Here is a 15,208-nt window from a genome sequence, read left to right as displayed (position 1 = left end):
CCTGTTTTTGTCTTCGGTTAATAAGACTGTACAGCAAAGCAGAAGCCATCAGGAAGATTTAAGCACACACACAGCAATAAGTGTACATCTAAGAGCTTTCCTGAATACATGTCCCTCACAGCCGAGTGATGATCATGTATGTATCTTCGCAGAAACAAAATGTTAATGAGTATTCATCAGAATCCTTTTTGCTTCACATTAAAAATACTCTTTGTGCAAGTGTTCCCAGGAGAACAAGGAAGAGAGGATGGAGATTTCACAGCTCTCTGAAGGCTTTTTATACAGCATTCATCCTATTTTGTCCAACTCAATAGTGGCTTTTGCTTTAACCACAAGTATACGTCACCAGCGCCACTACCCCCTAAAAAGGCAGATATGGATTCACACAAAAAATGACAGCAACGAGACAGACTTGGCAGAGTATCGTGTAAAAGAGGGACAGAAAAGACTGAACGAAGGTCGTAAAAGAAAAAAAAAAATAAAATGGTGGAATTAAAAGGATTATAAGCACAGAAAAATAGCAAAAAAGCCAAATCCATCTTAAATAAACCCAGTGACAATGTCAGATAGAGTACTTTGGGGGCAGGGGCTCACTGAAAGAGGCTTTGGGAACAAAAGTGGCTGGACATTTTGCTCAGTGTGCTGTCCAGAAGCTGGTGCATCCTCTTGGTTAAGATGTAAAATGACATCAAGGTCCTTTCTGTTTCCCCTCTTGGAAGCAAACAATCTGTGTGCCCCACATTTTGATTGACCACCTCCTCCAAAAGCAGCGACACTACAGAGCAGGCAGCCAGAGAAGCTGCTTTTCTCAGGGAGCACAAGTGATATTCTGGCTGAAGACTAATGACACTGAGGCCAAAGAGGATCTCTCTGGAGCTCAGGTTCATGCTCAGGCCTTAACAGGTTTCAACACAAACCCAGGGCCATATGTTGTCTTTAACTCCAGTATGTCACGTTTTACCGGACAGTCAGTGCTGTGACATCATCCCCTGTTGCTTAGCCACGTCTTGGGGATGTTCAGATCCCCTCAGACATTTGGGTCCCATAAGCAACCAGCCTGTTTGTCAGCACCATCTGGGCGGCTCTTTGGGGAATACCCTCCACCATTCTTTCCATGAAAGCACACATACATTTCAACATACAGAAACTTCAGTGAATGCCTCCCTGCTAAATCCTCTGTAACCCACTGAAATGATATGAACCCAAAGAGCACACACTTCCCCAAATATTCCAAGGGCTTTGCAGTATCTCTAGGCAGACATTAAAAATAGAAACGTTTGAGAGTCAGACAGAGAGCCATGCTCTGGGTCACTGTTTCACAAATGCAATGCTGACTTCCCAGGCTGGGCTCCTCAGCACAGGAACACAGTGCCCTCCCCACCCCTCTCCCAGCACCCTAAACTGAAGGCCAGATTAGATTTACAGAGCGAACTCAGCTGCTTTTGATCTCTATTCAAGGTGCCATCAAGGGATCTTAATAGGTAATATCTTAGCAAATGCTTTAAGGCCTGAAACCGTCATTAAAGAAACTTCTGATTCTCACACTTGTCTGAAAGAATAGAGGAGCAAGCTGGCTTCAAATGCCAGTTGACAGATGGGAAGACATATGGACTATAGGATTGCTGATCTAAAGAGTCAGAGCCATGGTCAGGCTGAGGAAACATACATCTTTATTTTGATGTTGACCTCAAAGGGAAGAGGTCTGAGTCAACAGAAAGGGGAAAGGGCAGAAAATATCACAAGTCTGGGGCCAGGATTGCTTTGAACTTGAGGACAAATATACTAAACGGTACGAAGTTGACAAAAAGGCTTCCTGACACTCCGTGTCTACAAATTTAGCAGTCTGACCCACATAGCTGCTGGATGCATTTTCAGTAACGAGCAGAGTGAGGATCAGTAACGCTGAAGCAATCTCTTATGGCACCCAAGAAGTTTGTCGTCTCTTCCAGCCCCAGCTATTCACCCAGCCCGGCATGGAGCCATGTGGGGGCACGGGGGGGCTCTTGGGATTGAAGTCTTTTGCCCATCATCATTTAGGGGTGACAGAAGCCCAGGATCATCCACTGGCACACATCAGTGGGTCCCCGCAGATCATTTCTCCTTGGGTTCTGTATTTGTTTCTGCATAGGCTCTATATGGAAAAACATACGACCCCTTCCCAACTCATTAACATTGCACATAACGTTTTCAATAAAACTCCCCTTGGGACACTTAACTCCATTTCAGCACTGAAACAAAAAAAAATAATAATAAATAAATGCCCAGGATAAAGTTTAGACATTTTGAGCCTTCTGCTGAATTTAAATCTGCTGCACAAGGAATCCACGAAACAAATGAAGAGACAGATATTCCTATTGTCTTCCCAGAGAAACGCAGGGCCTTTTAGTTTGCTGGCTTTCTTCGTGTCACCTTTTTATCACTAGTGTGTGCTGATGAAATCACTTCATTGCAGCCTGTTCCAAGAGATCAAACTGAATGTTGGTGCGGAGTTTCAGTGCTCAGCAGCAAAGCACGGCAGCTTCATTTCACGTCCCTGGGACACCGGGCAGGCAGAAAAATAATTGCAGACTCAGAAACGATCAAGGAATGCATCCCGGCTGCAACAGATGCTGTATTAAAAGGAAAGACAAAAGCCAAAGTGCATAATGAATTTAAAAAGATTTCTTTATCAAACATGTCATTTGTTTGAAGGACTGAATTGCTGGCATCAGATGTGGCAGATCAGCTTGTTACCAAAGTGAAACATGAAGACTGCTATGCAATGGCAATTGATGAGTCAATTGAAATCACTGATGTTGCTCAAACATGCATCTTCATTTAATATGTCAATGGTCAAAAGTTAACCAGAGACCTTCTGTTTTTGTCATCGCAGAAACAAACCAAAGGCTACAAAATGCAGCGTGCTAGCCCAGAATCTCAGAGGTCATATATACTTAATATATACCGATACTGTTAATATACTTAATGGAAGCTGACGCTCCAGCTACAGCCGTCTGTGAAAAATAATTTCTGACATAGCACTAACAACTGAACTCAGGCTCACGAGCATCAGTGCCTTGTCCATCAAAGCATTCGCTGAGCTGAATTAAAAGCAAGATATTAAAATGGCATTAGATTACCCAGAAGCACAGTTCTCAGTCTGAAGCTGACATCTATTCCTTGTGCTGTTTCAGCTTGCTCCTTATGGGGATACTGTTGAAGGCAGCAGCTTTCTAAGAGCTTGGGTGCTGCGTCGATTGAGAAAAGGGAAAATAACAGAATGTAAAAATAGAGAAAGCTGTTTTCCAAACTCCTCCCAACTCCAAAACCAAAACAAAATACAACAGAACAAATTTCCTCCTTCCTTCCTAACCACGTAAGGGGAAAAATGGTTACCTGGACTGAATTTCTTGCACTTGATACAACAAACCCAAATAAACTTGCTGAAAAGTCTTTACTAGGTTGAATTTTTCATACGTTAGAAATCCAGAGAGGAAAAGCAGAAAGGATGAATTTATACATGATGATTTTCAACAGAAGCATCCATCCTTATTTTCACTGGAGGAAATATTACACTGACAGAGAGACTGTAACGTCTATCTCAAGGTCTTTGGGAAGTTTTTTGAAGATCTTACCATAGAGAAAAAAGTCTCCTGTGAGCTCAATACATAACTCCCTGGCCAAATTCACTGGGGATGTATTGAACCAGACAGGAAAAGCCTTTAGCGCATGGGCTTTACGGGCTGCACTGACGCTGTCTCATTTGCCAGCTTTTCTCTGCCCCAGGACTTTGTTTCCCCTTCTATCCCCCAGCCAAGGGATGGGCAGCCCAGGGTCCACCTCCCAGCAGCCTCAGGGCTCACCCAACCATGCATTGAGACAGCAAGCAGCTCCATGCCTCCATCAGCAGCCATTGCCTGGTCCCAGCACAGCTGCAGCACGATGCCTGCTGAACGCTCTGGGATTTGTTAAAAACGAGGCTTTTCTAATATACTTAAGATGACAGACCTCAAGTTGTCATATATTAAACTGGTGCGTACATTCCTTCCTCCAAGTAACCAATAACGGGACAAAAATCCTTGCCAACTCCACTCTGTCCCTCCTGCCAAGGATTGTTTGAGCTCAGCTCATCCTGAGTGCCCCATTGGGATCCAGATATAGATTAATACAGTTTTGAAATGCATAAGGGCCACAACCATGCAAGGCTTGATCCAACCCAGACTGGAGTCCGTGGAAAGGTCTGCATTGACGTAAGCACACAGGGAGCAGCCCCACCACGCCTGCCCCCAGAAACCAGCCCCGGGTTGGGGTTGACAACAGGCTCCATCCCACAGCCCCGGCATGGGAATGGGACTGGCTGTGGCCCTGCAAGCTGTGCCAGGGCAGCTTTGCACAGGGCAGGGTCCCCATGCTCCTCCAGTTCACTTCTCATCCACAATTTCTTTGGGATTTGCTGCAGCACAGTTGTAACAACCCAAGTGGGGAGATACGAATACCCCTTTATAGTCCTCAGTACCAGTGCAATGCTGGCAGGAGACAACATCCGCATGGGCACTGTCCCTTAATTTGAGGCCTTCTGCTCTATCACAGCAATAAAAACTGCCCAGTTGAATCCTTTGTCTTTAAGATTTCCATTCTGACTGAGGCAAGTGCGGATTTATTGGTGGGAGCAACTGCAGGAGGAACATGCAGAGAGCAGCAGGCGCGTGCGTGCATGCCAGCGTGGCATGTCGTGCTCTGCCCAGCACAGCAGAAACTCACGGCGCTCAGGATTAAATATGGAACTAATAGAAAATGGGTTTCCCAGTGCATCCAGAAAACAAATAAGTAAATAAATTGGCATCTTCTCCCGTGACATATACAGCACAGCCAGAGCATTGTGGGAATACAACGACTGGGCAGGACTGAAGCCAAGAGAGCAGGATCCCAGGAGCCAGACACCTGCCTTATTACGAACACTGATGCACAGCGTGGCCCCAGCTCTTTCACAGGCCTCCACTCACGCAAGCAAAATTGCACAACCCGTAACGCTGCAGCTCTCCATGCTCCTATTTAAAGGCGCACACTCACACCCCTGCAACAGCCCATCCAGGGGCAGAACCACGGCTCCCCATCCTGAAATTCCCCTTGCAACCTCCAAACCCTTCCACGGAGGCACGGAGAACGCTTAAACACTTGTTGACACTTCAAAGCAACACACTCATGAATGGTAAAATCAGCTGTGGCATCTTTCCTTGACTTCTGTAGGAAGGAGAAAGGATCACAGGACACGTCTCCAAGCACACTAAGCGACATCTATTTCCAAAACTGCCCTCAGATTTCGCCTAACATCCAGCAAGAAAGTTGCTGACAGAAGCAGGCTGGTTCCTGTTTGTGGGGCAAGGATACTTTGGGATTCAATAGAATACCAAATTTGGTAGAATGTCTTCCACTTTGGTAGAAGATATTACAAACAACTGTGCATTTTAACACGTTTTCGCATTATGCATCATTCATTTTGGGGAGGGGGTGGTGATCGCTTTCTGCAGACAGCCAGCAACGCTTCCAAGAACGAAAACGCTCATTGAAAGATAATGAAAACCAGACATTTAGCAACATTTTCATTTTGCATGTTTAAATATTTATAACTATGTTCATAAAACCACATGTTTGCTCTTCTAATGCTCTGGTGATTGTGTTTATGAAATGCAGTATTTCTCCTATGCCCTTTCCTTGTGCCCGCACTTCTGCTGGGCACGATTTACTCGCACTGAGGATGAGCTTTTATGCACAAGGCTACCCGAGATTAAGAACAGAATATTACTGAAAAGAAGAAAGCATTTTCAGAACGTTCACATTTTGCTGATGCCTCCGTGATTGCGAGCTTTGTAGGGGGACACTGATGCTGGCTTCTTTCTTTACACAGTAATTTACTGTCAGCCTGGAAAGAAACTATTTCTTAACCTACGGTAAAATGATGAAATATAAGCGTGACACAGCCACAACACCAATACAAACTTATTCTATCAAGAGTATTTTTTCACCTAGCTGGGTTGAAAGATGAACAACAAGAACAAACCTTGCTTTCACGCTGCCCGTGCTCAAGTTTGTGTTACAAATTTCTATAAAGCTGTTTGAGTGCCACAGACATCAGGAGTGCGGCACTTAACAGACCCAGATGTGAGCACGCTCTTGTTTTTCTCTGTCCTCTGATTACAGACATCACCATACAGCTGACACAGCTGATGCTGGTATAGTAAACATGCAAAGAGCGGGTGAATGCAAAGCAAAGCTGACAGAAATCACAGCCAGAGAACGCAGGTGGGGTCTTGCTGAAATCACTCACACGTGGTTTTCCACACAGCCCACCAAGTCTTTTTTTTTAAATCAAGATCATAATTCTCATAGTGCCCCACACCTGCTCGTACTTCTATAAAGGAACTGAGCATTATTCAGGTATTTTAATTATTGTTGTTTTCCCCCCGTTCCCCCTACAAAAAAGAAAATAAATCGCCAACCTGAGATTTCTGACCGACTGAGGGGACTCCTCTGAAACCAACTCCCTCAGCAGCACAACGTGAGCTCAGCAGAGCACTTTGATTTTGGCTCAGCCCAGCATCCTCCTGAAGGCACAGGGAGAATCTTCAAGGCACGATTCCTGCTCCTTTGGTCCTTTGCCCGCCCGCTCCTCCCGCATCAGCACAGAGCGAAAAGGAGACAGAAAAAAAGGGGCAGATTGCAACGTCACACTGGAATCTCATTTTAAATACAAATCGAGCGCTTGCAAAGACATTAAAGTAAATCATTCCACTTACTGCATTATTTTAAAACATTTCTGCAGGCTCAAGATTAAAAATTAAATCTATATTTTACCGTCACAGTGTTGCCAGTTCTTAGATTATTATTAATAGCCTCATATTTTTTTTAAATACAATTCAACTTCCAGATTCAGGCCATTATAAGAAAGCTCAGACTGCACTCCAAAGCACAGGTATGTTACACTGCTTTGGTCTAAAGAGCTTCACCAAAAGAGAAAGGCAAAATGAAATCTGGCAAGCAAGGCTCACAACGCTGATGGAAAAGGAAAAAAAACAGGGGAAAAAAGGGGGGGAACCTTTTCTTTTTCTTGCTGCACTTTGCCAAACGAAGCAATGCTGTTTAAGACCAGTCCTTAAAGGTGGGTGGCTGACAGCTGCAGCATCTTCTTATTTAGTAAAGAGGAATATTGTGGGAATTGCGCAGTCTGGGGACCATCTGCACCAGTGAGCAGCAGAGCTCTGCCCGCGTGGCTCAGCGTGGGGCTGAGAACTCAGCGCACACCATCAGAGATTTATCCCTGAATTCGAGCCCGTCCCTCAGCCCCACATCAGACTTTTCCTCAAGTTATGGCCAAATTTCTCTCTGCAGCCCCAGAGAACCTTCAATTCAACTGCGTCCTACTAACACGGGCAAAAACAAGCACTTGAGAAATGAAAATAAGGACAAAAACTCCTTAAAATGGAGGGGAAATGGAACAAAAACACCTTGCTGATCAAAACAGCATGAGAACTGTGCCGTGCAAAGCACAGAAAGCAGCGAAAACAGTCATTAAAAATAATAATTAAAAGAAAAAGAGCGTTTTTGCAATACATTATTGTCTCAGTGAAACTGGGGATGGGATTCAGAGAGGAGCTGGTGGGCAGCATATTTCTTTCAGGGCAGTGTATTTCAGGGCAGTGCTCACTGCCTGTTGGGACGCTCTGCCTGCCGCCAGCCTTCCCCACGTCAGTGCTCTCTGTGCACCAAGCAGAAACCCAAAGCTGACGTCTCCCACCCCGCTGTGACCTCTCAGCTCAAGGCTGCGGCCCACGGATAAGGCCCAGCACTCATTTCTACCCCCAAAGCCACCAAGAGCCGGGATGGTGTGGGGAAGCAGGCCTGTCTCTAGGCTGCACCCCACCCTTCGAGCCTGGTTAACCAAGAGTGAAAACTCACATCGTAACACAAAGCTATGCTGCTGCCCTCCATCCCTGCAAGGCTCCGATTCAGCATTCAGCAGGACAGCCTTCACTCCCTCTACACACTGTTACAGCCCTCTGAGCACTGTGCTGAGCAGCACTCATGGGGCACACAGCATGTTTTAAAGCATGCAAATGGCACGGTGAGGTGAACCAAATGGCTCAGCTCCACGAATGAAGGCGTAGATAAGCCAACACGACACAAATTCCTTCCTTCTGCCTGATAGAATTAGATTTCTGCAAAGAATTTAAAGCTTCCTCTGGAGTTTTGCTGCTCCAAAACAAGCACGCATCTCTGCAGAGGTGTTTTCCATATAGTCTGGTCATGCTGAAAGCATCAATAGCGGGGTTGGCTTATCCAAAAGCAAGGCTCAGCTGAAAAAGCTGCTATTAGTTAGTGCGTAATATGTTTAATCTGGGAACACTATATGGAAACAAAACAAAACAAGAGATGCAAACACAATACTGCAGCCCACCACTGCTTTGGGAATGAGGGCTTTGCAGCCAGCAGAGTTACTAAAGGAACTTAATTCCTGGTGCTGTAGCTCTGAGACACTTGTGCACAACCTGATCAAACGCCTCCGGGACCGCCTTCCCACTGTGTGCAGCCAACAGCATGCACAGAGCTTGAAAAAATATATATTATTTTCATTGGGTTACAGCAGACACAGAGACAGATAGGCACAAACAATGACACCAAAGGAATCAAAATATTCATGGCTCATAAAGCGTGGTAGAAAAGGAATGGCTCCAGCTCATCGCCTGCCCCTGCTCGGATTCTTTATAGTACAATGAATCACCGTTTTAGCCCTTTTAGAAGACCATCCTGAGTTCTGTTTATTTGGGGGACAAATCCACCTAATCCCACTCATACAGCAACTACAAGAGGGCTTCCAGTCTGAGAGAGGATGGCAGAGCACAGCCCCTTTTTTGTATGCAGTCCTGGGACCCTTCAGGGTACAACACCAGATCCATTTTTAATGACACACTGAGAGCTGTGCTAACAGGTCACCTGCTTCACCAGCACCATCCTGCCCTGTTTGCAGGGAGAAACCCCAAACTGTGAGAACAGAGGATGCCCCACTGCCAGGCCCTTGCACTGCATTCAGGAGCTCACCCCACAGCCAGCCAAAGGAATGCAGGAATAAAGCAAGAGTGTCCTATGCTTTAGGACTGAGTCTCTCTAATATGGGCAAGAGTGAGGAATGGAGGCTTTTGGTTTCTTTTACAGGAAAAAAAAAATAAATATATATATATATAAAATATATCTATAACAATAATAATACATATAGCCTTATTTATCCACAAACACTCAGCAGCAGCAGCACAGCATGATGTACATGGGGACACAGCCCTGCTGTTCCTTCCCCTCACTGCTAGCCCCAAGCATCTCATTCTGTAAGCATCTCATAGCCCCCAGAACAGGCTGCCAGCCCCGTGTACACCCATCCCAAGCATCACCTCCATTCCAAACTACACACACACAACCTATCTGCCCCTGCCCCTTTTTTGGGGGTGCTGCAGAGCAGCTGCCTCAGCAGGGCGGCCCTGACCTCAGCAGAGCACAGACAACATTCTGCTCCCTCTTCCCCATCCAAAGGCCGGATAGGCTCCAAGGCTGCCAAGTCACCCAGAGGAGGCAAATGACACAGGACGCTGGATTTAAAGCCTTGCTAGAAAGACGCCTGGGGCCGTGCTGCAAACCCACAGACACAACTTGTCAGGGTTGTCAGGGCAGGAACAAGCACGACCATGAAGGGTCGTGGCCACATGGCAGCTCGCATCCCAAACCTCTGCCCAGGACAGAGCCCTCAGCCCGGTGGACCCCTACAGAGCCCTGCGCACCCCACGCCTCCCCAGTTCCAAGCAAACCAGTAACAAATCCGAGCTTACCGGCACCTTTCTGAGGCTGGCGCGGTTCTGAGGCTGGCGCAGGCACGACACAGGTGGGCGGCCGAGGAAAACCCGACGGCCCCAGGCGGCTCCGTTCCTCCTGGCCCGGCGCGGCTCCGTGACTCCACGAACAGCGAGAGCGCTCACGGCGTCGAGCAGCGGGATCACGGCTGGCCGAGCACCTCGAGGGGAACTCTGCAACTGTTTTAAGGGGAGAAATTCAGCAATGAGAGTAGGTGGGAAAGCTGCCTTTACCTGGCTTGGGATTTCTGTTTGTTTGTTTGCTTTGTTTTTCAGACATGCAGCACCAGATGCTTCTATCTACCTTTCTTCTTTCTTTTCCTGCCAGATAAAAGACTTCTTTTAATTATTATTTTTCGGGGGGAGAGGTGGGGGTGAGGGGCTGGGAAGGGGAAAGGATGAAGAAATTCGCTTAAGGTTAATTTTTAAAGCATGCAGTGTCCCGTGGGCCGCCCTCCCGAGCATCACGGAAGAGGAGACGGCCGCTCGCGATGCCCCCGAGTCAAGTTCAAGACGGGCCCGCCGGGGGGGGCCGCTCCCGGTGCGCGGCCCGGGGGGTCCCCACCCGCAGAGAGATCCGAGGACGATGCGACTCCGGCACCGGGCAGAACATCGGCCGCGCACCGCCGGGACACGGAGCCGCCTCGTCCCGCCGCAGCCCGTGCGGTGCCGGGGGTTTCCCGGAGCGGTGCACGGAACTTTTAGGGGAGCTGTTTTCCACCGTCGCTCCGGTTGTTTGAGGCTCTTCGGCGGCGCTGGGAGTTTCTCTGCTCAGCTCTCCTGGGGATAGGGACGCTTTGTCGAATCCTGATCGGAAAGAAAGAAAAAGCAAAACGAAAACAAAACAACAAAAGCAGACGATAACGGACTAAGTCCGGCGCGCCTCGAAGTCGCCCGTGTCCCCTTCGGGAAGCAGCCCGCTGCCGGCTCCCGGCCCCGTACTCACCGTCGGGCTGCCCCGTTGCCCGCGGGGCTCCTCTCCGTCGGCGCCGCCGCTCTCCGGGCTCCGTCGGCTCGGGAAGAGATGCGAAGCGGAGGGCGGGGACAAAAAGGCAGGAGAAAAAGCAGCAGCGAAGAGCCGGACGCTTCTCCCGCATCGCCGGCCCCAAAACAACGGCGCGGACCCGAACCGGCCCACGACGACCCCCGAAAAGGGAGAGTGAAGGGACACGAAGGAGGTCAAAAACGGCTCGCGGGGGCTCTTTCCAAAACAATAAACTTTTAATGCTAAAGCAGTTATAGCCAAAAGCTGTACAGAGTTGATTTTTGTTCTTGTCGTTGTTGCTGTTTGTTTTTTTTTTTTTCCTTTTTTTTTTTTTTCTTTTGTTAGAAAACAATTTTTTTTTTCTCCCCCATAAATATTGTTCAGTTCCCGGCACTTTGTCTCAATAATTAAATTACGAACGATAAATATGGCATCATGGATATGTATTTACAAAAAAAGTTATTACAAAAAGGCAACTGTTATACTAAACGTCACAATCTGGGTAGAATAAACACCACATCCTCATCCTGAAAAATACTGACCGACCCCATCAGATGAGAATACATTCACAAGTGTAATGCTTGGAGAGAGAGAGAGAGAGAGAGAGAAGGAGAAAGAGGAGGAGAGCAGAGAGAGAAGCAGCAGGAGAGCTAGAGAGGAAAGTTCAAGACATAACAGGACTTTGGCACGGTTTAAGACTGTAAGTTTAAACAATCACCACTAAGGCGAAGGAGAATTTTCATCCTCATGTCAACATCCCACCGAAAGAAGAAGTAGAAGAAAACCAAAACAAACCAAAAGGAAAAGTAACAAGTGGGGAATCGGAGGTACTGGGGCAAGGAGAGGGAAAATAATAAATCAAAGGAACAACTGCACAAATAAAAAGGAAAGGAAAAAAGAAACCCAATCCTGAGAAAAGGACATGGCTAGTCCAGCGTCTCGGCTTGCAAAAAATAGTAATAATTATAATATAATAATAAAAGATGTCCCCCCCCCCCCCCCTCCATCGGGTTCCTGGCAGTTAACTAGCCCTATGCGGTCGTCGGTGTGGAAACTCCATTTCCGTGGGAGCGAGCTGCAGTGGGCTTGGCTTGTCCTTTCCGCCTCGTTCCCAAGGCTTTTGGTCCAGTCTCTGGCCGGGCAGCCGCAGCCTTCACACGTACCACTCGTTAAAATTGGGGGGCAGGCCGGGGTTGTGGCCGGGGTTCCCTTGCAGGGCTGCCGGCGGCGTTTTCGTGGAGTCCTTGCTGCCGGCCGAGCCCACCGCCGGGGGGGTGGAGGACTCATAGCCTGAACTGGCTGCAGGGGAAGAGTCCGAGCCCTGGGATTCGTGCACCTAAAATCAAGAGGTAAAGATGGGGAGCGAGCCCGGGGCAGCGCTGAGGCAGGTCGAGATGCTCCGTGCACACAGGGGGATATTGTGGATTCCCTGCTCGGCAGCGTGCCGGTCACTCTGAGCACTGTGCTGTGCCGCTGCAGCTCCCAGCAACTTCCCAGCATGGGGGGCTGCAGCATCCCGGTGTGGGGGTCTGCAGCCACAGCCCAGGCTGCATTTGCACAGCTCTCCAGATCACAGAGCCCTACAAACCAGGCAGCGCTTGCACCAGCAGAAGCACAAAAAGAAACTACACCATTTCCCCGGGCTGTGCTCCAGCCGTGGCTCAGGCACTAAGGACAGCAGGGCCAGGAGCTGGGAGTGCTGTGCAGGCAATGCACAGCTCTGCCCCGTCCGGCCCGGAGCACACCAGCATCGCTGCATGGGGAAGGAAGAGCTGAGGAGCAGAGGGTGCTTACCTTCATGTGTTTCCTAAGCGAGCTGGGGTGGGTGTAGGATTTGTCGCACACCTTGCAGATGTAGGGCTTGTCCGAGGTGTGGACGTGCATGTGTTTCTTCCTGTCGCTGCTGTTGGCGAAGCGCCGGTCGCAGCCCTCAAACTCGCACTTGAAGGGCTTCTCACCTGTGAAATTCAGACAGGGTGAAGGAAGGCAACTCCCCGCTCCGTCCCGCCGCTCCCTCCCTCCGCCCCCACCACGAGGACACGCCGGGACCCCCCCCCACACACACACACACAAAATAAAACACAAAGAAGGGGTCTGGGGCAGCGCCGTTTGTTACACTGCGGATCCATTCGGGCCAGTCTTTGTTACTTTTACTTCGCCCGAGCAAGGAGAAGCCCCGAGATCGGCGGCTTGGGCAGCTCTACACGGCGCCCACAACACGTTCGTTCCCTGCCTTCTTTCCCACTTTCCCGCGGCCGAAAGGAAGAAGGAGCTGCAAATAAACAGACTTTAAGCAAAGACTCGCTGATTTAATTAGGAGAGACGCCAAGCGGGCCTGAAAATCAAATAAAGTGGGTGGGGGGAAGAGGCGGAATCTCCACAAACGGGGGCTTATCGGCATTTCCACGGCTCCCCCCGCACGGGTCGGCACCGCCGCTCGGCACGGCACATCCCCGGCTCTTACCTGTGTGAGTCCGCTTGTGGATCTTGAGGTTCTCGGAGCGGGCAAAGATCTTCCCGCAGCCGGGGAAGGGGCAGGGGAAGGGTTTCTCCCCCGTGTGCACCCGAATGTGGTTGACCAGTTTGTATTTCGCCTTGAAGGATTTGCCTTCCCGCGGGCACTCGTCCCAGTAGCAGATGTGGTTGTTCTGCTCCGGACCCCCGACGTGCTCCATGGTGACGTGAGTGACCAACTCGTGCATGGTGCTGAAAGTCCTGTCGCAGCTCTTCTTGGGTCGGCTGAGCTGGCTCTCGTCGAGCCACTTGCAGGACAGCTCTTGCTTGATGGGCTGCCGCATGTACCGAAAGAAAGCCCCGGGCCCGTGGTGGTGATGGTGGTGGTGGTGATGAGCGGCCACGTTCACTCCCATATTCATGTTCATGTGGTTGTAGTTGTGGAACTGGGCCCCGCCGTAAGGGTCCGTACGGGGGCTGGAGACGGCGCGGTACGGGTCCGGCCGCCCGAAGAGATCCCCGCGTAGCCCCAGGTGCATCTGCCCGTTGTCCACGTGCCCTCCGGGGGACGTGTGGCTCGGGCTCTGCTCGTGGAGCCCGGGGAAGAGCAGGTAGCCCGGGCTGTCCGGGATGCCGCCGGGGCCGTGCAAACCTCCGGGAGAGCCGCCGAAAAGGCCGTGCTGAGTCGTGCCGGAGCCGGCGTCCGCGATCCCGGTGCCGCGGTTGCGAAACAGAAAGTCGCGGGTGGAGTTGAAGGCGGCGGCCCCGCCGTACGAGGGCACCTGGCCGGCGTGGTGGTGGTGGTGATGGTGGTGATGGCCGAGAGCGCTGGCGTAGCCCGGAGCCTGGGGGGTGAACGCGGAGCTCTGCCCGGCGGCGAGGTCGTGCGGGGCCGCGTTCAGCTTGAAGGCGGCGGCGGCGTGCGAGGAGTCCCCGAAGGGGCCCAGTCCCATCCCGGCGGCGGCGGCGGGGTCGCGGCCCGGCATCTCGTGGTGGCGGGGCGCCGCGAAGCCGCCCACCCCCAGCGCCGGGAACTGCGGCCCTCCGTCCAGCAGCATCGTCATGGGCGCGGGGCCGGCGGAGCGGCGACAACAGCGGCAGCCTGACCCCCCCCTTCTCCGCCCCTCCTCCCTCCCTCCCGCCCCCAAAAAAAGTACAAAACCACCCCAAAACGCGTCCCCGCCCCCCCCTCCCCCCTACCCTCCCCCCCCCCCTCGGTCAAACAAACAAACAAATAAATAAATAAAAGCAAAGCCCCGAGCCCACCCGCCGCCCCTGGAGGCGACGCCCCCGCTCCGGGGCCGGGCCGGGCAGGGCGGCGACACGCAGCAGGGCGAGGCGCAGCGCGGCCCCGCTCCCGCTCGGAGCCGTCGGGCACTGACGGGGCGCCCGCCCGCGCCTCGCACATAAACCAACTCCGGGGCCAGGCCGAGCAGCGCCAATGGGGAGCCGCGGGCCGCCGCTGCATGTGACCCTCCTCTCCGAGTCTCATTGGTAGCTCTGAGCTTGATTGGCACGATCCCCGAGCCGAGGGGGATTCTGATTGGGCGGGAGAGACCCGCAGGTAGAACGGGGGAGGGGGCGGGCGCGACGGGGGGGACCCGACGGGGTGGGAAAAAGGGGGTGGGGGGTGGAAACGCGGGCGGCCCCGAGACCCCGAACCGCCGCCAGCCGAGGGTCCGACGGGTGCCCGGCCGGTTCCCCACGCAGCGGATAGTAGAGAGGAGGCGAAAACCCGGCGATGTTTTACAACATCACCCCAAAAACCGTCCGTGTCCGAAGCGATGCGATGCCGCCTTATTGGGGAGGGGGGTGGGGGGGTGTTATTATGATGATGATTAATTTGCTTGAATAAATCCGAAGGGTGCACAAAGCTCTCAAACCAGCCCGGGCCGCGGCC

The 15,208-nt window shown here is 51.0% G+C and overlaps 2 protein-coding genes across 2 annotated transcripts; both read right to left on the bottom strand.

Moving 5' to 3' along the window:
- Positions 1–1,647: 1,647 nt before the first annotated feature.
- Positions 1,648–11,080, bottom strand: LOC146760950 (uncharacterized). The gene is made up of 5 exons (XM_085546147.1): positions 10,816–11,080; positions 9,849–10,676; positions 6,477–6,646; positions 3,120–3,227; positions 1,648–2,609 (listed from the first exon to the last, which is right to left on the bottom strand). The coding sequence occupies exons 1-2, from the start codon at positions 10,964–10,966 to the stop codon at positions 10,378–10,380; spliced, it is 450 nt and encodes a 149-aa protein (XP_085402273.1). The 5' UTR covers positions 10,967–11,080; the 3' UTR covers positions 1,648–2,609; positions 3,120–3,227; positions 6,477–6,646; positions 9,849–10,377.
- On the bottom strand, positions 11,072–14,441 carry ZIC3 (Zic family zinc finger 3). Its single transcript, XM_015860425.3, has 3 exons — positions 13,319–14,441; positions 12,649–12,812; positions 11,072–12,190 (listed from the first exon to the last, which is right to left on the bottom strand). Exons 1-3 carry the CDS (start codon positions 14,370–14,372, stop codon positions 12,008–12,010), a joined length of 1,401 nt encoding a protein of 466 aa, XP_015715911.2. The 5' UTR covers positions 14,373–14,441; the 3' UTR covers positions 11,072–12,007.
- Between the last annotated feature and the right edge of the window lie 767 nt (positions 14,442–15,208).

The sequence above is a fragment of the Coturnix japonica genome, chromosome 4 (genome assembly GCF_054131305.1).
Source record: "Coturnix japonica strain WE chromosome 4, WE-NBRP24, whole genome shotgun sequence".
NCBI classification, from domain to species: Eukaryota; Metazoa; Chordata; class Aves; order Galliformes; family Phasianidae; genus Coturnix; species Coturnix japonica.
This window is presented reverse-complemented; position numbering and strand designations above follow the sequence as displayed.